Here is a 24,938-nt window from a genome sequence, read left to right as displayed (position 1 = left end):
CCAGCAGGATTTGGCACATGCCCACATTGCCAAAAGCACCAAAAGTTGGATAAATGACCATGGTGTTGGTGTGCTTGACTGGCCAGCAAACTCACCAGACCTGATGTCAAGAGGAAAATGAGAAACAAGAGACCAAAAAATGCAGATGAGCTGAAGGCCACTGTCATAGAAACCTGGGCTTCCATACCACCTCAGCAGTGTCACAGACTGATCACCTCAATGCCACGCCGAATTGAGGCAGCAATTAAAGCAAAAGGAGCCCCTACCAAGTATTGAGTACATATACAGTAAATGAACATACTTTCCAGAAGGCCAACAATTCACTCTAATTTGTTGAGACAGTGAATTGATGGGTTTTTGTTAAATGTGAGCCAAAATCATCACAATTGAAAGAACCAAAGACTTAAACTACTTCAGTCTGTGTGCATTGAATTTATTTAATACATGAGTTTCACAATTTGAGTTGAATTACTAAAATAAATAAACTTTTCCATGACATTCTAATTTATTGAGATGCACCTGTATATGATGCTAGCAAAGAATGTATTTTAGATGTATGTTAGAATACTCCGCTACTTTCAAAACAAAAAAAAACTATCGGTGGAAAGTGATGGGGTTTTTTGGCACCAGTATTCCAGTGTAGTTAAGTAATCTATCAGTGGTTAACTGAACCAATCTTGGACCTGTACATCTGACAGCCATGTTGGCTCATGTCATCCCTGCTTTGGTCAGGTGGAAACAGAGTCCCTGGCCCGTCTGTACTTACCTGACCCAATGCAGTGCAAATGCGGTAATATAAAGCTGGACTGACAGCGCATAAAACGGCTCTGGAAAAGATTTAAAGCAGGCTTGCGTCCCCGGCACAGCCAGAATGTTTCGTGGATGAGAAAATGTCTGGAAAAGAGCTAATGGCCCATCTCAAGTCTGCTGAGAGTATGTGAAAAGGTTACCACACACACCGTTAACCTCGTTCATATGACCTTATGACAAGACACATTCTTCTGATCTCCGCATATGACTTATGAGGGCGTTACACCGTGCTCAGAAGCACAAGCACATTTGCACGTGTGTGCATCCATGTGCGAACACAGAGGAACACATTAATCATGAATATTGTCATTAGCCTAAAATGTCCCACAATGCAAAGGCTTGCAAATGTACAGGCTAATAACACTAAAAAGTCCCATAATGCAGCAGGCCGACACATTTGCAATTTAACACACACACACATTGTCCGTTTCATCTCTTTTGATCGCTTTATCCCTGCCTGGGCTCTAGTGCTGTGTTAAAAAGCAAACAAGCTTTCTTCCCCAGCAATCACTGGAGACAGGGCAGACAACGAATAATTAATGATCAGGGCCGGCTCGTTTTAGTAACGAGGCTTCACTGGGACCGAATATTCAAATGAGAATTTATGACTCATCAGCAGCTTCTAATTAAGCCCGATTGTTGCATTATTTATCAGCTGTTTACCACAATCACTGAAAGTGTGTTTGTCTGTGGATATGACTGCATTTTATGCATCCACCTAGCAAAATCATTTAAAATCAAGATAGCCTAAGCTTTCATATCTATTTAATGTAAATTTAATTCATTTCCATATTTACATGCAATGCTGGGTAGATTACTTATTACTTATAAATTGTAGTCCGTTACTGATTACAGATTACAGATTACATGAAAATTGTAGTTAGTAATGTAATCTAGATTATGCTTTTTAGCTAATGCATTCTGACTACTTTTTAAATTACCTTTTACCTTACTTGTTTAAAATTTACCATTTATAATCAGTAATACATTTTTTAATTAACTTTTCCCTTAACTTTTTTTCCCTCCAAATTTATAAGCATGCATCGGAAAGTTATTTATATGACATTTACATGACCATTTCATATTGCGAATATAGTTAAAGTTAAATGGTATGACAAACATATTATTTCAATTTGCTATTTTCTAAATAATATGTAATTGTGTAATTCATTAAAAAGTAACTGTAATCTGATTATGAGCATTTTATAATGTAATAGACTCTAACTATAAGTACTTTATTTTTGGAATCTGATTATGTAATCCAGCACTCTTTACATGTTATGTAACCATACAGTGAAATGAAAGCTGATGTTTAAGTGTGGTTGCACATTACTCAAACACATGAAAAAAAAAATAAAAAATCCTGGCACAGACTGAAACAACTTTTTTTCCGCCTAAGAATATTTCATCTGAAAATGAAGCTTTGATGAAACTCATTTACTCACCCACATCATTCCAAAGTTGTATGAACAATAATAATCACAAAAAGTTTATTCTGCTCTCCAAAGACGACAAAAATGCATCAAGCTCATGCATAAATTTCACTCTGTTCCTCATAAAAATGTTGGTTAACTTCAGAATGTACAGTATATAACATTTTATAACTAGCCCATTAGTCATGTTGCTTTTATAGTGCTTTATACTTTTTGGAGCACAGCGGCATCTGTCCACGTTCACTTTCATTGTTTGAAAAAAAAGAAGCACTGACATAAAAATCCCCACTAACATATACAAATAATTGTTTTTTTATTGACTAACATTATCAAAGATTAACAAATGCTATAAAAACATACTGGCCATTGTTAGTTCAAACTAGCTAATGCATATCTAATGTTAACAATTGTGCTAACCATATGTGACCCTGGACCACAAAACCAGTTGTAAGTAGCATGGCTATATTTGTAGCATTAACCAACAATACATTGTATGGGTAAAAATTATTGATGTCTCTTTTATGCCAAAAATCATTAGGATATTAAGTAAAGATCATGTTCCATTAAGATATTTTGTAAATTTCCTACCATAAATACATCAAAACTTAATTTCTGATTAGTAATATGCATTGCTAAGAACTTCATTTGGACAACTTTAAAGGCGATTTTCTCAATATTTTGATTTTTTTTTTTTTTTTTGCTACCAAACCATATGTTAGTGGAAAGCTTGTTTATTCAATTTCAGATGATGTATAAATCTCAATTAAAAAAAAATTGACCCTCATGACTGGTTTTGTGGTCTAGGGTCACATATGTGACCCTGGACCACAAAACCAGTCTTAAGTCGCTGGGGTATATTTGTAGCAATAGCCAAAAATACACTGTATGGGTCAAAATTATACATTTTTCTTGTATGCCAAAAATCAATAGGAAATTAAGTAAAGATCATGTTCCATGAAGATATTTTGCAAATTTCCTACTGTAAATATATCAAAACTTAATTTTTGATTAGTAATATGCATTGCTAAGAACATAATTTGGAAAACTTTAAAGGCGATTTTCTCAATATTTTGATTTTTTTGGACCATCAGATTCCATATACTGAAATAGTTGCATCTCGGCCAAATATTGTTCTATCCTAACAAACCCTACATCGATGGAAAGCTTATTTATTCAGCTTTCAAATTATGTATAAAGCTCAATTTCGAAAAATTGACACTTATGACTGGTTTTGTGGTCCAGGGTCACATATGAGTTTGTAAAGAGACTAATAAAAGACTGAACATTGATTCTGGATAAACTATTCCTTTAAATACTGAAGATGAGCAACAGACTTGTGTTTTGTATACATCTTGTATGTAAAGGGTATGAACCTTTTACTGCTTAGTTGTTCATTCAATATTTGAGTTCAGAAGCATATAGCATTTGAGTAATACAATATATAAAGTAAAAGAGCACCTACAAAAAATTGGATCTTCATTATTTAGTCTACAAGATTCAATGATGTTATTCAACATTAAAGGAGAAGTCCACTTCCAGAACAACAATTTACAAATAATTTACTCACCCTCTTGTGATCTAAGATGTTCATGTCTTTCTTTCTTCAGTCGTAAAGAAATTGTTTTTTGAGAAAAACTTTTCAGCATTTTTCTTCATATAATGGATTGATACGGTGCCTCGATTTTGAACTTCCAAAATGCCGTTTAAATGCGGCTTCATACAATCCTAAATGCGGTTGTAAACGATCCCAGCAGAGGAAGAAGGGTCTTACCTAGCGAAACGATTCGAATATTTTCATTTTTAAAAAAAACACAATTGATATACTTTTTAATGCCAAACGGTCGTCTTGTCTCACTCTGCCTAAACTGATGAGCATTTGAGATTAAAAAGTATTTAAATTGTATTTTTTTAATGAAAATAACCAATCGTTTCGCTAGATAAGACCCTTCTTCCTCGGCTGGGATCGTTTACAACCACATTTGGGATCGTTTGAAGCCGCATTTAAACTGCATTTTGGAAGTTCAAAATCGGGGCACCATATCAGTCCATTATATGGTGAAAAATCCTGAAATGTTTCCCTCAAAAAACATAATTTCTTTTACAACTGAAGAAAGAAAGACATGAACATCTTGGATGACAAGGGGGTGAGTACATTATATGTGAATCTTTGTTTTGAAAGTGGACTTCTCCTTTAAACTGAAATTTAAAGGGATAGTTCCCAAAAATGAAAATTCTGTCATTAATTACTCACCCTCAAGTCAGTCCAAACCCATAAGACCTTTGTTCTTCTTAAACAAATTAAGATAAATTTCATGAAATCGAGAGATTTCTGACCCTGCATAGACCGCAACTCAACTACCATGTTCGAGGCCAAGGAAAGTAGTAGTAAGGACATCAATAAAATTGGTCAGTGTAACTCAGTGACTGCATGAGCTTTGCTCTCTTCAAACTTTTGATGCTCCTTAAACTGAAATTCAAAGTTAAGAGCTCCCTGCAGAAACTTCTGATTAAAGATATGAGATATGTCGAACAAACAGCCTCTGGCATCCTTAGGTCAAAGTGCTTGAACACTAAATGCGTATGTGTGTGTGTTTTCACATCAAATGGTGCGTCACACAAAACTCTCAGCTCTCTCCAAAGCTTTAAAGTCATATCAAACAACAGTTTGATTTGTGCTCAATAATTCAGTCTCAGGGCCTGACGAACATTTCATTCTTTTCATTAGCTAAAAGTTCCTCTAACCGCTATTAAAAGTGTCAGCCAATCACTCCAGCTTAGAGCTGCAGAGAAGCATTATCTCAATTAGAGAAAAGCTCAGAGTAGCATTAGACTGGGAGTGAGCTTATGAGTCCTGCATGAAGGGATAGAAACACGCTAGCGCACGACTCCAGGGTCACTGCAGAGACGCTTCAGAAATCTCTCTCTTTATACTCCGCACTGCGGGCAGAGGTGAAAAAGTTTTATACTTGGTTTCATTTAGTTCAGCTATAAGCAGATAATTAAAACACCACAGCAGCACTTTTTCATAAAGACACGTATCTAAAAAGAGAAAAAGAGAAAGTAATTAAATTTGAAAAAAAAAAAAAAAAAAAAAAATCAGATAAATGTACAGTAATTAAACCAGCTTGTTCAAACCAAGAGTGATGAAACTAAATTAAAACAATAAATATTCAGAAACAATTACTTAGCCTCCAAAAATATTTTCTTATTTTCTTCATTATCTAATTATTTAATTTTCTTCTATTAAATTATAATTTCAATTTTCAAACTCAAAATATGTTTTATATCTATACTATTTTGTCTAAATATTTGTTTTGAGATCTAAAATTATTTTATGAAATGTTACTAAATTATTAGTGTTTTTAAAAATTAACTTTAAGTGAGCATTAGCTGGGATTTAGAGTAATCTAAGTGTACAATCACACATGTATGTATATTTTTCACACAATTTATTGTAAATACTGGTAGTTTTAAATTAAAAATCTGATTTTAAGCTTTTCGAATGTGTGTAATTTCTGCATTCCCTGAACAAAATTACTAAAATATTGACCATTTCAAACAGGTTTTCCAAACTCTTCCATCACCTACCACTGGAAAGCCAAAACAACAATTCGACCTCAACATTTTAATCGCATTTGAGCTAATGTTGCTGTATCGGGCTGGTTGAGATGCTTAAACAAGCACAGCAAACATGTTTTGATATCATCTCTGAGACCTAAATCAAAACAATCTGTCTGTAATCAAACAGATGCAATTTTATTACGCAACCTTATTAGATCACGACAGCAATCACATCAGCAGTTTGCAAGGAGCTACAAACAGATTTATCTCTCACTGGAAGGATGGGAATTCAGACAAGAAAAATACTACACATCCTCAATAAAGACTCGACAACAGTTTAACAATCTAAGAAACCAAAAGTGAACACCAAAGATGACCTCAGCTTTAACACACACAGCCTTAACACACGGCTTCCTTGCTTCTAAAAATACTCCTCAGTCCTCCTTTTCAGCCTCCTGAGACTGACGCGAGGGAAGAGAGTATCTTCCCAAATTATCATTCTTATCAGAGCCGGTCTGGATTACCGATGACTCTCTCGCTGAGCTCCGACACACACACAACAAAAGACCGGAATGAGAAAGAGATGGAAAAAAAAAAAAGAGAACATTATTTGTACCCAGTGAAGATGTGGAAACGTGTTAAAGCCTTAAAGCCAGCTTAGTCTCTAAGAGACTGTCATATGCTCCTTTACTCAGAGGAAAATCACTATAGAAGCCACATCTATAGCTGACACAATGTTAATCCTGTATAAAGGTGTCCTGACATCAGTGAAACCCCTAGAGTAAGAAATTCTGACAAGTACAAATCACATCACAGAATAGCATGGCATAGCAAACCAAAAAGTTTGTAGGTTCAAATCCCACAAGAGATGTTACATGAACTCCACTGTGTCCTGAATGAAGTGCTTTAAATCATTTTCAAAGCCTAACTGAGAGCTAGCTGTATATGTCCTTGTGTCAGTTCAAAAGGACAGTTCATCCAAACATGAAAATTCATCCACTCATCCTCATGTTGTTTCAATCTGGTAAAATTTGGTAATGTTTTTGAAATAAGTTCCTTATGTCCTTAAAGACTAAAGTGTCCCTAAAGACACAGTATATTTGTGTTGTGTGTGTGTGTGTGTGTGTGTGTGTGTGTGTGTGTGTGAGAAAAATTAAATCTGTAATATATATATATATATTTTTTTTTTCCAAATTCTGCTTTTTTCCGTTTTGTTTGAATTTTTCTACACTCTGTTTTAATGGTTACATTTTAAAATATAAATCAAAAAGCATGTCTAATTAGCAGAAATCATGAAACTTACACAATTTAACAGCAATTTATTACATTTTTAACAACAGTTACATTTTTAAGGCTCTATGAAATATGGCCTTTTTTTCTACAGTTTACTTTTATTTTTACCAAATTCTTTGATTTGCAATAATTTTACGGATTCCTTTTGTATGGTTTCATTAAATTGTAATAATCATAAGCATCTCTAATCAACTGATTTTACAAATATATTATGTATTTATGTATTACTGTGAGAAATACTGTGTATTTACATTTAAATATTTTATTATTTGAAATTTTAACAGAGAATAATTACACTTCTTTGAATACAAACATATAAAACTTGCATTTTAACATTTAAACATAACAAAGGGAAAAAACATAAGAAAAATAATGATATTAAAATAAATAAATACAAAAAAAAAAAAAAACCAATATCATAGGGCCCTACTTAATATCTGTGTCACTTTTGATCAATTTAATGTGTCCTTGCTGAATAAATGTAGGAATTTCCTTAAATAAACAAAAAAAAAAGAAAGAAAAGAAATTAATGAACAAATCATTCTGACCAGTGACCTAAAAGAACTATGTATTGTACATGTATTGAAACAGCATTACATTAAGTAAACAGTGACCAATGTTTCATGTTTAGATGCACTATCCCTTTAAATAAAGTCATATGAATATGCTGCACAATGTATTTGGTCACAAAATCCACAATTTGGATCAGTCTGAATTAATTCCATTCAGTCACTGAAAAAAAAAAAACTGAAATCTGCAAACAAATCATGTGAGAACCTTTCTTAGCCATTTTGGTGAATTAGGTTTAACCAATTTAGGTTCAACCAAAACCAGCCCAAACAAAAAGAAGTTTAATATTTGTTATGTAATGCAATGACATTCATAAATTTAAGTGTGACTTAAGTATCTAGATCGGGATAGAGTTGCAACCCGCTGTGTTCACAGACAAAAGGTAAAAAATTCCAGTTTTATTTGAAGTAGCGTGCTGGTGTGTGGCTATTAGCTCCAAAAGGCTAATTAGCACAGGGGTCTAGGTGTGTGTATAACCTTGTGTGTTAGTCCCTAGGGTTTGAGTTTCTTTTAAATATCTCCCTCTTTAGAGATAATTAAGTCCTACACTACTGACATTACACAGTACCTTTGTCACTTTTAAAGGGCAAGACTTCCTTCTCCTCCCAACTACAGCATTTCATTCAACTATATCTCTTTCCGCTCTCTCCATTCCTCCCACTCGTCCTACTGCTCGTGTCTCTCTTTCTCTCCTCCCTCTTTTCAGCCCACTGGCGAAGCAAGACATCAATCTTGTGCTGTCACAGAGTGTGTCAGGCTTTGACCCAGCTGGAGTGGAGCAGGAAAAGGCCTTGCTAATATTGAGTTAGCTCATGCAGCATGCGCTGCCACTACACACAAACATACACACACACACACACACTCTCCTGAGTCCTCAAAACTCATTTTGAATCGCCACTGTCTGACAGTTACATACACAGCCAGCAAAACTAATACTGAATGTGTTCAAGCAGGACATTATGGCACAAGGACACAGACATATGCTATTTATAATCTATAAAGGAAGCAAACATTCTACCCCTGTAATAAGAACAGAGCTTTCCTTTCTACCTTCAAAGGATAAAATGAAATAAAAAAAACTCACTATTTCAAAGTATTGCAACATTTTACCTCAATATACATAGTCAGAATATTAAAAACAATGATAATTTTGATAAATTGTTCATGTTTTAGGAAAAAATGAGTTTAACATTTTGAGGGAAAAAAGAGATTTTGGTTAATACATACTCACACAGGATTATTTCTATTTGATCAAAGTCTAAACTCAGAATGTGCTACAAATATAGTGATTTTCAATTCAAATGAAAAAAAATTAGTAAGTAAAATATCAAAATATAAATCACAGTTTTTAATTACTATACACTAAATATAAATAACTATAATACTGTGCAATGTAAAAATGCTTGTAATTGTTATAGAAAAAAAAAGATGTTACCTTACCATGTACAGTGGAAAACTACGAATAGTTTAACATTGCATTATATGTTTTAATTTAGAGCAGGAAAAAAAATTACTATTTCAAATTACTGGAACATTGATATACTTTGTTCAGTATATATATATATATATATATATATATATATATATATATATATATATATATACACTACCGTTCAAAAGTTTAGGGTCAGTAAGGCTTGTAATAGTCTTTAAAGAAGTCTCTTATGCTCATCAAGGCTGCATTTATTTGATTAAAAATATAGAAAAAAACAGTAATATTGCAAAATGTTTTTACAATATAAAATAATGTTTTTTATTTTAACATACTTTAAAATAGAATTTATTCCTGTGATGAAAAGCTGAATTTTTATCAGCTGTTACTCCAGTCTTAAGTGTCACATGATCCTTCAGAAATCATTCTAATATGCGGATTTATTATTAGAATGATCAATGTTGGATAATATCAACAGTTGTGCTGCCAAATATTTTTTGGAACCTGTGATTTTTTTTTTCAGGAATCTTTCATGAATAACAAGTTTAAAAAGTACAGTGTTTATTCAAAATATAAATATTTTATAACAATGTAAATTATTTATTATTAACTTTTAATAATTTTTTTAAAATAATTCTATTAAATATATTTTTTTTCTACATACATGTACACATACATAATTTATGTAAACTTTTATTTTGTATGCGATTAATCACAATTAATCATTTGACAGCCCTAGTTGTAATGAATCATGTAAAATATGGCTTGACATTTATTATGCTGCATGCTTAAAACTGATTTTTTTTTTTTTTACACCAGTATCTATAGAGCTTCAACTGCCTCTAGACATCTAAATTAGTCCATCCTTCTCTTTCTCTCTCCCTTTCTCTCCGTTTAAAAGTGCTCACCTTTCCCAGCTGTCCAATCAAAGGGCCTTGCTGCTGGGGGGCCCGGCTTCTGTCTAAACACCCGCTGTCGCAGAGCCGACCCTGCAACCTTTGGCATCATTTTGACAGACAGCCAGGTGACTGGTTTTAATATTAATATGTCCCCCGTGCTGGGAGGAGATTCTATTTGTGTTCGGCTAAGGGAGAGCAGACGCTTTTTAAAAGTCAGGCTGCAGCCCTCAGTCCTTCACTGTCTCCTCAGGATGAGCCCGAACAAACGTAAGCAAGTGTGAAAAAGAACTAAAGAAAAGTGTGCCTCTCACAGCTGTCAATTCATCATTCTCTCTCTCACACAAACTGACTTGGACTTTTACAGCATCTCATCCCGGTCCTGCCTTATTTCATTCTGTCTCTCGACCCCGTCATTCTTCCTTTTTCCTCTTCGCTATTATTTAAATTCTCCGTTCTCTCACTTTTTCCGATACCTCTCTCTGAGTGCTGGACAGGTGTCAGGACAATCACACTCTCTGCACCAAAAAAGTACTCTTTTGTGCAATACTGCACACTCACATTTTGCAAAGGTCACGGTAAAGTGCAAATAAAATACCAATCCTGCATTATTCAAAGGATGCCTTAGCGCTGATAGAAAAGGAGAAAAGGGTTTAAAGGGAAACAAATCTATAGTCTTAGCCTTATTAAGTGTGAACGCTGTCTCTGTGGGACACCTTCACACTGATACAAAAGACAAAACCACTAACACTGGAGGACTATACAAATTCAGCTTGTGTATGGTTGTGTCTCACAAACAGGTCGACTGAAAATACACATTCAAAAATTGTTTGCCAAAAGTGTTTCTATAATAATAATAATAATACCTATTTGTTCACCTCACCAGCTTCACCGCAGCCACAGAAACAGACATCTTTAGGTAGTAAATAATTGCCCTGCTGACAATTATACAGTATCACAACACACTGGGTGATGGTTTACTCTACAGCTGCAGTAGAGCACAAATTAAACCTTCTCATTACACACAACACTGACAGCGTTAAGCCTGTTTGTTAGACATATAGCTAATATTAGTGTACTTGTACAAGATGTATTCTATAAGTCTTTAAACTTGCTTGCACAGCAAGAATGGATTGTCTTGGATTAAACTGTGCTAACACCGGATAAATAAAGACTGAGTCTAGAATGGATCCGATGCACTGCTATGAAATCATTTTTTACCCTGTAGCTTGAAAACAGCTCGTCAGCTGAATATGGGTATAGGACGACATTACCAACACCTCAAAGAATAACTGACAGGTACTTTATGCACCTCTTTAAAATTCACTGGACACTTCAGTTCTGCTTTGCTGAAGAGCATCAAAGTTAAACATCCCGAAACGTGAATCTTAAAGGAGAATTCCACTAACAGAACAACAATTTACAAATAATTTACCCACCCGCTTGTCATCCAAAATGTTCATATCTTTCTTTCTTCAGTCGTAAAGAAATTGTTTTTTGAAGGAAACATTTTTGCATTTTTCTCCATGTAATGGACTGATATGGTGCCCCGATTTTGAACTTCCAAAATGCAGTTTAAATGTGGCTTCAAACAATCCCAAATGTGGTTGTGAACTATCCCAGCCGAGAAAGAAGGTTCTTATCTAGCGTAACGATCAGTTATTTTAATAAAAAGAATACAATTTATATACTTTTTAAATGTCAAACGCTTGTCTTGCCGTACTCTGCTTGGAGTGTTTTAAAGTTAAACTGCATTTTGGAAGCTCAAAATTAGAGAAAAATGCAGAAATGTTTTCCTCAAAAAACATAATTTCTTTACGACTGAAGAAAGAAAGACATGAACATCTTGGATGACAAAGGGGTGAGTACATTATATGTGAATCTTTGTTTTGGAAGTGGACTTCTCCTTTAAATGTGTTGAGACCAGGGGCGTTTGCATATTGCAGTTGCCATACCCTAGCATTCAGAGTTCAGACAAAACTTCATGATGATGCTCATTAAAGACACTCGAAATATACCTGAACACTGCTAGGCTGGCATTCCTAATAGTGACAATAACACGGTAGCAGGGTGTGTCACCATGAGCGCTGCTGTTCAGGGTTGCCAGGCTCTCACAAAAAAACCTACACAATTGCTACTTAAAACTAGCCCAAATCTAGGCATACCCTAGTTTTCCGTGAAATGCAGCCACTGGTTGAGACCATCATCTTACCTCATACTCCTCGGCTTCGATCAGCAGTTTGGCTGTTGTTATTCTGGATTCATAAGGCGGGATGTTGCTCTGAAACAAAAAACAATGCAGAAAATATTAAGTAAAAGGCAAAGTACTCAAGAATAATAAAAGCCTTCATGTGATTTTAAAGGCTCATTATTATGATTTAAAAGGTTAATTGATAAACGTGCGACTAATAGTTAACTAATGCTTAAAATGAACGACTACTAGTCGACCAGAAAAATCTTTAGTCGAGAGCAGCCCTAGTTGTATATTAAGTTACACAACAAAGATCTGCACTTTTTACACCTCAAACACTGCATTGGCACAGTAGAATTAAAGTTGCCATTAAAGGTATTGTCAGTAGCAATCAAAAGTATGCCACAAATGCTTTCCATAAACCTTATCGCATTCTTTACTCACAACATTGCTTGAATTTGGTAGATAATTTTCTTCATGACACTACTGCTAATAAAACATGTGTTTGAGAACTATTTTAGAACAGAACTAGCTAAACTAGGGCTGCACGATTAATCGATTATGAGCGTGATTTGGCGTAGCTTGTCAGTGATTTACGGCTCTGTGTATTAATTGCCGCTCCAGCTGAACGCACGTGATGGAGCTTTACTACTAATCAAAGTACCGGCTTCACTGACTAAGCGCGCCTCACAATATCGTGCGATTAATCGTGCAGCCCTAAGCTAAACAGTGTATTGACTACTACCAAGAAAAGAGTCCACATCATGAATCCGTTTTCCAAACCACATTTTTGGTTAATTCTGAATCACTATGGTACACCTAGAATAATTTTATATTCTGACTATTTCAGACTGGTTCTGGTAGGAACCAGTACGGTTCTACCTGCGTAATTCGTCATAGATATAAACAGAAGTAGCTCCGGCTACAATGTTCTTATACAAGACACATGCAGTTGTTTATTAACCGCTACAGCGCCAAAAGTTATGGACTGCAGCTTTAAATAAGTAAAAGTTCTGTATGTGACTGATTTCTTTCCAAGGTCTCAATGGACATTTCAAAAATCCCACTTTATAAACACTATTTACTTATTCAATATATCACCACACCATCAAGGCCACTTCATCTCTTGTGTTAATTGTAGTCTGTCTGTGATGTTATGAAGCTCATTCTTATATTGCCCATACAAACACAGTCTCTCATCTGTATACTGAATAAATAGTTTGTAAATCAGCTTTGTAAGAAGAGCACTGAACCCGATTACATCATGCTTCAAACAGGCGCATACTCGCCTACCTGCCAAGATTTTCCACAAGTCGCAAAGCTGCATCTACATATGACAAAATTATGTCTAGTGCCAAGCAAGTTCCCTGAAATTTTAACCAACAGGAAAGTAAACAACTTTTAAAAATTCCCTCAACGAGTCAGTTCAGGTGAGGCTTGTTTTTCTGTGGTTTCTTCAGCCGTACTTAACAGATGAACTGCGAAAATTAATTTAGGCACATGGAAATGAAAATATGTCTTCGAAAAACCATGAAATGTGTAGCCTTAAGGAAAAAACAATGTTTTTAAGAGTCACAAGGCTGTCAGTGGCGAAGCGTGGTCACTTGATGAGGGATCTGTGTGTGTGTCTGCGTGTGTGGCCCCAGGGCCAGCCTAGCGGCAGAATGCCACAGCCTTGGCCTGGCGTTGAGACAAAAAAGAAAAGATAAAATAAGCTAGTTTGTTTCCTTTCTTCCTCCATCGTTTCCAAACTAAAAACTTTTTTAAGGGTAGTACTATTTCATTCTATGCCATCAGAAAGAGGTCAAAGGAGAGGTCACGATGCATCCTATCTTTATCTTTCCATTCCCTTTGGAACGCAAACACCTGTGTACACACCTTATTCTGATCTTCTTCCTCCTCCATGTCATGCTCTGTGCTCGCCAATGACTCTTCCTCTTTCTGCAGGCTAGGTAACCATGACGACACGCTCTTCTTCAGGTACTCACGCCCCTCCTGCATAAAAACATGATGAAAAATAAAGTTGAGAGAGCCTTTCCTCTAGGCATGCTGATTGTAAAAACACAGGTACATGTTTTTTCAAGAAAAGAAAAGAGGAATTAGGAAGTAGAATAGGATGACAAGTAGTAAGATAGGACAACAGGAAGATCTATAAGAAGAGGGGAAGTGGAAAAGGATGAGAGGAAGTGGGAGAAGGTAGGGTAATCTGTAGTGGTATGAGATGAGAGGAAGTAGAATAGGATGAAAGGAAAGGAGTAGAATATGTTGAGAGGAATCAGGAGAAGAAAATAGGAAGTGGGTTAAGGAGAGAGAACGTACAGTAAGACAACTTGAGAGGAAGTGGCATATAATGCAAAGAAGCAGGAAATAGCATGGCCATTAGAAAGTGGTGTAGGATGAGAGGAAGCAGGAAATGAGAAATTAGGAAGTAGAACAGGATGAGAAGTAGTAGTAGAATCGGACAACAGGAAGCTGTATGAGAAGGGGAAAATGGAATAGGATGAGAGGAAGTAAGAGGAAGTAGTATAATCAGTAGTGGTATGAGATTAAAGGAAGTAGGATGGGGTGACAAGAAGTAGTGATGGGTGAAAGGGAGTATCATATGTTGAAAGAAAGCAGGACAAGACAACAGGGAGTAGGTTAGGGAGAAAGAGAGAAAGATAGACAGTCTGAGAGGAAGTGGCATATGATGCAAAGAAACAGGAAATACCATGGCCATTAAAAAGTAGTATAAAATGAGAGAAATTAGGAAGTAGAACAAGATGAGAAGTAGTACGATAGGACAACAGGAAGCTCTATAAGAAGAGGGGAAGTGGTATAGGATGAGAGGAAGTGAGAGAAAGTATTATAATCAGTAGTGGTACAAGATTAAAGGAAGTAGGATGAGATGAAAGGAAGCAGTAATGGATAAAAGGGAGTAGAATATGTTGAACGCTTTAAAAGTGGTACTGCATGAGAGGAAGTAAGATGTAAGATGGGTATGAGATATAAGGAACTAGGAAGTGGAATAGGATAACAGGAAGTAGAACAGGACACCAGGAAGCTCTATAAGATGAGGGGAAATGGTGTAGGATGAGAAGAACTGACAGAAAGCAGGATAACAGGTAGTGACTTGATATGAAAGGAAGCAAGATAAGATGAGAAGTAAAAGTAAAGGATAAGAGGATGTGGAATATGTTGAAAGGAAGTAGGTTAGACAGAATCGTTAATATGGGAGGAAGTAGTAAAAGAAGTAGGAAATTGCATGAGAAATAGAAATTGTAAAGGATGAGAGGACAGAAAGTAAGATAATTGGTAGAGGTATGAGATAAAAGGAAGTAGGATGGGACGAAAGGAAGTAGTAAAGGAAAAAAACGGAGTAGAATATGTTGAGAGGAAGTAGGATAGGACAATAGGAACTATGTTAAGGAGAGAGAAAGAAAGCATATGATGCATTAAAAAGGCCATTAAAAAGGTATAGCATGAGAGGAAGCAATATGGTAAGATAGGTAATAAATGGGAAATGATATAAGGAACTAGGAAGTGGAATAAGATAACAGGAAGCAGAACAGAACACCAGGAAGTTCTATAATATGAGTGGAAATGGTGTGAGATGAGAGGAAGTGAGGGAAAGTAGGATAACTGGTAGTGGCTTCAGATTAAAAGGAAGCAGGATCGGATGAGAGGAAGTAGTAAAGGATAAGAGGAAGTAGCAAAGAAGTAGAAAGTTGCATGGGCAATAAAATGTAGTAAAGGATGAGAGGAGATAACAAAGTAGGATAACTGGTCGTGGTATAAGACAAAGGAAGTAGTAAAGGATAAAAGAGAACATAATATGTTAAAAAGAAGCAGGATAGGAAAATAGGAAGTAGGTTAGGGAGAGAAAAAAATAAGACAATCTGAAAGGAAGTAGCATCTGATAAAAAGAAGCAGGAAATAGCAGGGCCATTAAAAAAAGGCACAGCATGAGAGGAAGTAAGATGGTAAGATAGGTAATAACATGGGATGAGAGAAAACTTTTAACAGACAAAATGGGAATAGATATTAAGGAACTAGGAAGATCAATAGGATGGCAGGAAGTATAACAGGACACCAGAAGAGATGAGAGGAAGTGACAGAAAGTAGAATAACAGCTAGTGACTTAAGATGAAAAGAATCAGGATAGGATGAGAAGTAGTAAAAGATAAGAGGAAGTAGGATATGTTGAAGGGAAGCAGGATTGGATGAAAGGAAGTAGTTAAGGATAAAAAGGAGCAGAATATGTTGAGGAAGCAGGACAGGACAATAGAAAGTAGGTTAAGGAAAGAGAACGTAAGACAGTCTGTAAGGAAGTGGCATATGATGCAAAGAAGCAGGAAATAGCATGGCCATTAAAAAGGTATAAGTATAGGATAAGAGGAAGTAGGAAATGAGGAATTAGGAAGGAGAACATGATGAGAAGTAGTAGTATTAGACAACAGGAAGTTATATGAGAAGAGGAAGATGAGAGGATGAGAGGAAGTAAGATGGTAATAATATGGGATGAGAGAAATCTTGTAACAGAGAAAACGGGAAAGAATATAATGGAATATAAAGTGGAATAGCATAACAGGAAGTGGAACAGGACACCAGGAAGCTCTATAAGATGAGAGGAAATAGTATAGGATGAGAGGAAGTGACAGAAAGTAGAATAACTGGGGGTGGCTTGAGATATGATGAGAGGAAGTAGTAAAGGATAAGAGGAAGCAGAACATGTTAAAAGGAAGTAGTTGAGAAAAATAAGTTAGGATGAGGAAACTGCACGGGCAACAAAAAGTGGTAAAGGATGCGAGCAGGTGACAGAAAGTAGAATAACAGGCAGTGCTGTAAGGAAGTAGAATAGGATGAAAGGAAGTAGGTCAGGGTGAGAGAAAATGAGATGAGGAAGTGATAAAGGATGAAAGGAAGTGGTACTGTATATGATGCAAAGAAGTACTGTAGTAAATAGCATGAGCAATAAGAAGCAGTATAGACTGAGAAGTACCAAAGCATGAAAGGAAATTAAAAAGTAGGATAACAGGTAGTGCTACAAGATGAAAGAATGTAGGATTGGAGGAGAGGAAGTAGTAAAGGAGTAGGTCAGAGTGAGAGAAAGTAATATAAGATGAGATGCCACTGTATGAGATGAAAATAAATAGGAAATAGCAATATGTGGTATAGGAAACAGGAAAAAGCATGAATAAGATGGGACGAGAAGGAAGTAAAATGGGATGACAGAAAACAGTTTAGGAAAAGAGGAAATGGAAAGAGATGGGATGAATTGGTAAATAGAACAGAATGACAAAAAGCAAAATAGGACAACAAAATGCTCTATAAGATGACGTGAAGTGGTATAAGATGAAAGAAAGTAACTAAGTAGGATAACATGTGAAATGAAGAAGTGAAGGATATATGATGTGAAATTAGGAAACTGAAGAAAGGAGGAAATGGTATGAACAAGTAGAATCTGGTAAAGTACAAGAGGCAGAAACATAGGATTAGAGGCAGTGACATAAGATGAGATGAAAAAGCACAAGCCTGAAAAAGGGTTGAGGTTGGAGGACACAAAGAGACTCAAGTTTATGATTTTTCAGTCAAGTTTTGCTGTCAGCTCTTTGAAGGGAAATGGAAGTGTCTTCTGAAGTGAAAATACCCACAATGTTACAAGAGCTTTAAGCTGGAGACTGAAGCTCAACTCAGCAGGTCGCTCACGATCAGCAGACGTGCTGGTCTTATGTCAGTTTGCCCCCTAGTGGTCCAATGAGGAACTGCATCAAACCAGGCGTGTTTGCGCTAGTAGTAAATCTGTCCCACACTGAGTCATATTCAATAAGCTTGTTTTATTAATGGCTTGTAATTCATTAGCTGTGACCTAACTCTCTCATCTGCCATCTTCATCTATCCCTCATACAAAAAAAACAAGCGTACATGCCCAAAACCTGTCTTTCTTACTCGTTCTCTCCCACAATTTCTGTGTGTCCTTCTCAGAAATACATGACTCAGCTCTCTCAGCTGCTGTCCACCTACACTAATTATGACTGCATAATGGCCCACTGCTCACAACGCTCTTCTTTCTAGAAGTGCAATGAACCAGTGAGATAGTGAGGGAACTCTGGGTAATTCACTTCTCAGTTGTCCTGTCGTACCTCAGTTTTCTCGATGCTGAACAGGTAGCTGGCCATCAGCTGGAGAGCTTCGGGGTTGTGCTCGTCGTACTGTAAAGCTTTGTCGATGGCCTCTTTGCAGCGGTCAGCAGCGCCCTCCTCCATGCTGTCAAACAATCAAAAAGTTATAAAGCTATTTAAAATCACATAAAAGCCAGTCAGTGATATTTAACTCATGTGTAAGTACATATTTTTGCATAATGTGCAAATGTTTGCACAAAGAAATCAATATCTTAATAGACGAGAGATATAGGTAGCACTATCCTTCAAAACACTATGGTTTACCCATTTGTCGGCAAGAGGTTTTTAATAATTTAAAATATAATGAAGCTTAGTATAATCGCTTTTTCTTGTATATATTTGAATAAGGTCAGATTAAGTACATTGTTTCATTTTTACATTCATATACATTATCAGTCAAAAGTTTTTGAACAGTAAGATTTTTAAGGTTTTTTTTAAAGAAGTCTCTTTAGCTCACCAAGCCTGCATTTATTTAATCCAAAGCACAGCAAAAACAGTAAAATTCTGAAATATTTGTAGTATTTAAATAGCTGTTTTCAATTTGAATATATTTTCAAATGTAATTTATTCCTGTGATTTCAAAGCTGAATTTTTAGCATCATTTCTCCAGTCACATTAGCCTTCAGAAATCATTCTAATATTTTGATTTGCTGCTTAAAAACATTTATTATTAGTATTATTATGTTTAAAACAGCTGAGTAGATCTTTCAGGTTTCTTTTATGAATAGAAAGCTAAGAAAAAGAGCATTTATCTGAATAAAAAACCTTTTGTAACATTATAAATGCCTTTATCATTACTTTTGATCAATTGAATGCATCCTTATTAAGTAAAAGTATTCATTTCTATCATTTCTTTATGAAAAATAAATAAATAAATAAATATACTGACTCCAAGCTTTTGAACGGTATAGTGTATAATGTTACAAAAGCTTTTGATTTCAGATAAATGTTTATCTTTGGATCTATTCATCAAAGAATCTAAAGAAAAAAAAATGTACTCAACTGTTTTAAATATTGACAATAATAATAATAAATGTATCTTAAACAACAAATAAGCATATCAGAATATTTCTGAAGGATCATGTGACATTGAAGACTGGAGTAATGGTGCTGAAAATTCAGCTTTGATCACAGGAATAAATTACACTTTAAATACATATTCAAATAGAAAGCAGTTATTTTAAATAGTAAAAATATTTCACAACACTAAATGATGATGAAACATTATTTTGTTTCATTATTTCCTTATTCTGACATTTTATTTTCACAAAAGTTATTTGAAACATTAAAGTAGACACTTTTCTTGCATTTAATATGCTTTTTAATTTGATGCAGAAACCAAAATGGGACGTATCAAATATGTATTAGAATTAAATGCATTTTTTTGAAACTTTTTTGAAGCAACACACACTGCGTGTTGCAGCTCTGTCTGGATACAATGCTTACACCAAAAAATTACAAGTTTGACCAACAATTGAACTAAACAAGAGTCTCCACAGCACCCAGGGGCATCAACACTAGCAAAGAGAATGTTATTTATTAGCACACACACTCTTTTCCGCTCTTGATTTTCCAGTTATCGCCTGCAGCAAACATCTACCACAACAACAAACCCGATGCACACGTACATCCAAAGGAAAGGCACAGAGACGTACTGTACTTTGCTAGAAGCTGCTGCTGCACGTTCATAATGTACACTGATGTGTGAAATGGTAAGGCGCTTATTTATAGTGAATAAACCTGACCTTTTTCTCATGCTCTGAATTTCAATCTCAGGGTTTGAATGAAGTCACGTCGTGCCAAGATCCTCTGCAATCAACACTAAGCGCATCTCCAATCCAAATCTACTTTTCATCTCTCTCCTACCATACCATTACTCCAGTCCTGAATTCCCAACCCTCTCCCTCTTTCTATCCCTCTATCAACCAGTCTGTGATTAGATCTTTTCTGCAGGCCTCAGAGCAGATGGGCTCCAGTCTGCAGCGTCCCAGGTGTGTACGCCTGTGTGTGTGTGTGGTATATCATCTCATCAGGTGCAGAAAGCCAAAAAGGTTGAGAAATGAAAAGAGTGAGAAAGGACAGGGCAAACAAAGATGGGCAGAAGTTGAACAAGAGCCAGAATATATCTGTGTAAAAAAAGAAAGATATTTACCAGAGATCTGTGAAGAAGATCTCAGCGATGGAACAGAAGGCCACAGACACGTCCTTCTTTGTGACGGCAACCTCAGATGGGAACGCAGCCGCTCCAAACGCACTAGCCTATCAGTGCACAGAACCACGACAATGAGTTAAAATAAAAATTATTCACTCTGCCATTGTTAACTCACCCCTTATGTTATTCCAAACCTGTCGAATGTTAACATTTATGTTAACGTTAATGTTTGTTTTGTCTTTTTTTTATAGAATACAAAAATAAAATTGTTCATCCTGGTGACAACTGGCTCACAAACTGCAAAAAAGACAACAAAAAAAAAAAAATATATATATATATATATATATATATTCCAACATGATAGCTGTGAGTGATGAACAAACCAAATTTGAGTCATTAATTCGCTGCTCCACTGAGGCTGTCAAAATAAAAATGCACCACATGTTCATCACAAAAGTATCTTATGGCTTCATAAGACTTATCTTTTATAGCACATATAGAACAAACGCTTTATATTTTTATGGTGAATTATAATATTTAATAATTGTAATAATATATAACACAATATATAATTTTATACATCTAATCATTTTATACTTTTTTTAATTATTACAATAATATTTTCAACAAACACGCAAGATGTTTAGTAGATATTCACAGTTAGTTATTATGATACATGCAAATTGTCAGCAGTGATTTTCCAGGGACCTCAGAGTAGCAAAATGACTTTTTAAAATAATTATTTAAATGAAAATATTGTTGTTTATTAACAAAAGTAATATTATTTTTAATATTTTTAAATAATCTAACTTAACTGAAATTATATAAAACATGCAATATCATATTAAAATCATATTTATTTATTTTCTCCCATCAAGAACTGTCTTTTTGTTTGGTTGTTTTTTGTGTGTGTGTGTTTTTTCGTTTCTTTTTTTAAGAATTTTTTGAATCCCAAAATAAATTGTGGTTAATTCATATGAAAAAATTTCTAATTTCCGCTAATAAAGAAAAATTCAAGGAAAATAAAAATGAAAATTGGCAGGCATTTGAACACTGTGTTGGACAATGGTAGCCCTTCAAGACAAAAAGGTTAAGAATCAAGGTTGCCAAGTCTGTGGTTTTTCCACAGAATTTGGGCCCCATGGGTTAAAGGTTTAAAATATTGTGTAAACTACATTTGATTGAAATGACTGTATTGAAATATTTGCCATTCTACCTATGATAAAACTGCCCTACCGCAGGTATTAAAGGAGTAGTTCACTTTAAAAATGTACAAAACAAAAATTTAACCCCTTGTCATCAAGATGTTCATGTCTTTCTTTCTTCAGTTGTAAAGAAATTATGTTTTTGAGGAAAACTTCTCCCCATATAGTGGACATCTATGGTGCCCCTGAGTTTGAACTTCCAAAATGTAGTTTAAATGCAGCTTCAAATGGCTCTAAATAATCCCAGGGTCTTATCTAGCGAAACAATTTTTTTTTTTTTTTTTTTTTTTTTTTAATTTACAATTATATACTGTACTTTTTAACCTCAAATGCTCGTCTTGGCTAGCTCTGCGTTAACTGTGTATTCCGGTTCATGACAGTTAGGGTATATCGAAAAACTCTGAAATGTTTTCCTCAAAAAACAATTTCTTTACAACTGAAGAAAGAAAGATATAAACATCTTGGATGACAAGGGGGTGAGTACATTATCTGTAAATTTTTGCTCTGGAAGTGAACTACTCCTTCAAGTTTTGTGAAGGAAGGTCACTTCTAGAAAGCCATCGAGCTTTGTTTAGGATCAATGTACATAACAGTGAGTGTAAAATATGAATTCTAGATACGGAAAGTACATATTTTGAGTTTTGATGTTTAAAATATAATCACTATGCTACTTTGGGCTGTTTTTGATTGGCATGGGCTACTTTTGTTTTGCAACCCTGTTGAGAACCACTTCCCTACAGGACTTCATTATTTGCTTATGTTTTATTGCCATCTAGTGCAGAAAGACTGAACTGCACATTTAACACTAAATAAATCGCATAGCTGGTTCCTCTTTGTTCAAACAGAACTATCCCTTAAGACAAATCATTTAGACCACCGAGGACATACATCTTATGCTGCCCCAATGCTCAGAGCATTATTCACAGCATCTTAATCCAATACACAGTAATGTATGCAAGACCTGTGTGGTCACTGCAATTGATTACAGTTTGCTTTGATGTAAAACAATATCTGTGACCAGCTGGATTTCAATAGCTATCTACCTACAGGAACAAGACACATCTGTCAATTTGTCTTTTCCATTCACCTGCCCCGTGTAGACAGATGCAAACGGCGCAGCTCAGCATAACTAAATGCCTCCTGCTATTATGTCAGTGCTAATTCTGTGCCTTCCAGAAAGCATTACTCTGATTCAGCAGCTAACTTTGTAATCAATGCAAAGAAAGTGCCGTCCACTGGGAAAATGCAGCATAATGATGGAATGCATCCATTATTCATTAGCTGAAGCTCTAAGGGTTCTAAACTAAATGAAAATCCCTGTGTATTTCAGGGAGGAAAATTCTGTTTACATCTGGTCTCAGCTAGTTTCTTTCATTTTCAGGGTTCTGTGGAACTTACAACACATTCTGTTGAACAGTAGCGTATACAAATGTGTAAATCAGCAGGGTCTTGCCTCATTGGCGTGTTTGTCCATGGCGTTGAGCATGACCTCGGTTCCTTTGCTGAAGTACTGCACAGCCTCCATGCCTGTGTGAATCTGCCCCAGGTACATGTACTTACTGTGCCCCTCCTCTGGACTGAGCTCCACAGCTTTTAGATACACGTACAATGCTGTCAAGGACTGTAACACTCAAATACAATTAAAAACAAGACTAGAGGCTTCATGAGGACAGTACAGGATAAACATATTCAAGTTCTATATCAAAGACCACTGGTGGCGGTACAGTATGTGTGAAGGATATCTCTTTAGCTTTCTCTATATCTCCCAGCTCAGCGCAGATGTTCCCCATCATGTCTAGGAGGGTCAGGTTAGTGGGCTCAATCTCCAGCGCTCGCTGACAGTACAGCCTGGCCATGTCAAAGTCAAAGTTGTCTATACTCTCTTCAGTCTGAGAGGAACAGAGAGTGGGTATAGTAATACAGTCTGAAAACAAACAGTAATATTTTGTCTTTAACATGTACATTATAGAAAACGTACTACCTTTTCGATTAATTGATCGATGGTGTATTTTTCAGCTGTTTTCTTTTTGGCTTTTTCCTGCATCTTTGCTTTCATTCTCTCCTGTGGTGACATCAAGGCACCTGAACATCACAAAACACATTTTCACAACCACTCACACAATCAAACTTTTAGTTACAAAATTTGTTTAATGTGAATAAGCACAGGTTAGGCAAATTGGACAACCTTTTTTCAATAAACTCAAGATGAAACAGATCACATGGACATATAATGTCATGTTTAACTTACATTAAACCGTTATTGTCAAAGCAAGCAATGCTGACTACCAGTGTCCGGTCTATAGCAATAAACAGGTTAAATTTATGTGGTATTTTTAAAAGTGTGTTTTAAAGTCATTATTTTCATAAACTAACAGCCATATGACCACATAGTTTAACTCTCTAACGGTTAACGTTAGATTTCTAAAACTGACATACCTTCATTTGGTTTGGTGTTTTTTCTTTTAGCTTTGTTTTTCTTTTTAGCTTTTGCTTGTCCGCCCATTGTTGTTAAATAATATCTGTGTATTTATATCACTTTTATAAAGAGGAAAATACTTCTCCACTAGAGGTGTGTTCACATGCCAGCGTGAAAGTACGCATGGGCTACAACGTGAATCAGACAGAATGACTTCCGGTTACATCTTTAACAAAATAAAAGTCCCTACGGATTTTTGGTGCGCCTGTCGTTGAAACGATTTTTTTTTCCACATAACCGCTTCTCTTTTCAGTGCATTTTTGTAAATAAATAAATCTATCTATCTATCTATCTATCTATCTATATATATATATATATATATATATATATATATATATATATATATATATATATATATTATTTTAGTATACTTCAAAATATATTATGCAACGCTGAATTTTCATCAGCTGTTACTCCAGTCTTAAGTGTCACATAATCCTTCAGAAATAATTCTAATATGCTGATTTATTATCACAGTTATCAATGTTGGAAACAGTTGTGCTGCCAAATATTTTTTGGGACCTGTGTTTTTTTTTTTTTTTTTTGTTTTTTTGTTTGTTTTGTTTTGTTTTTATGAATTCTCTGTCAAAAGAACATAATTTATTCAAAATATATATTTTTTTCTAACAGTGTAAATCTGTGCTATCCCTTTTTTATTAATTTAACACGTCCTTGGTAAGTAAAATTATTAATTTTTTTAAAAGAAAAAAAAAGAAAGAATAAAAATTTACTGACCCCAAACTTTTGAACAATAGTGT

At 35.2% G+C, this 24,938-nt stretch overlaps 1 protein-coding gene across 1 annotated transcript in view; it reads right to left on the bottom strand.

The window, feature by feature from the left end:
- The window catches only part of si:dkey-12j5.1 (uncharacterized), a 100,173-nt gene extending 75,838 nt beyond the window's left edge, over positions 1–24,335 (bottom strand). Inside the window, exons 1-8 of the mRNA XM_051130958.1 lie at positions 24,141–24,335; positions 23,686–23,786; positions 23,447–23,593; positions 23,158–23,307; positions 20,500–20,606; positions 18,309–18,432; positions 14,065–14,181; positions 12,208–12,276 (exon numbers count right to left, since the gene is read on the bottom strand). Of these exons, the coding sequence (XP_050986915.1) occupies positions 12,208–12,276; positions 14,065–14,181; positions 18,309–18,432; positions 20,500–20,606; positions 23,158–23,307; positions 23,447–23,593; positions 23,686–23,786; positions 24,141–24,207 (882 nt within the window). The 5' untranslated portion in view covers positions 24,208–24,335. The remainder of the gene's footprint in view (positions 1–12,207; positions 12,277–14,064; positions 14,182–18,308; positions 18,433–20,499; positions 20,607–23,157; positions 23,308–23,446; positions 23,594–23,685; positions 23,787–24,140) is intronic.
- Positions 24,336–24,938: the final 603 nt, after the last annotated feature.

Source organism: Labeo rohita, chromosome 16, assembly GCF_022985175.1.
Source record: "Labeo rohita strain BAU-BD-2019 chromosome 16, IGBB_LRoh.1.0, whole genome shotgun sequence".
In the NCBI taxonomy this organism is placed as follows: Eukaryota; Metazoa; Chordata; class Actinopteri; order Cypriniformes; family Cyprinidae; genus Labeo; species Labeo rohita.
Note: the sequence above shows the minus strand (reverse complement) of the source record. Positions and strands in the feature narration are given on the sequence as shown.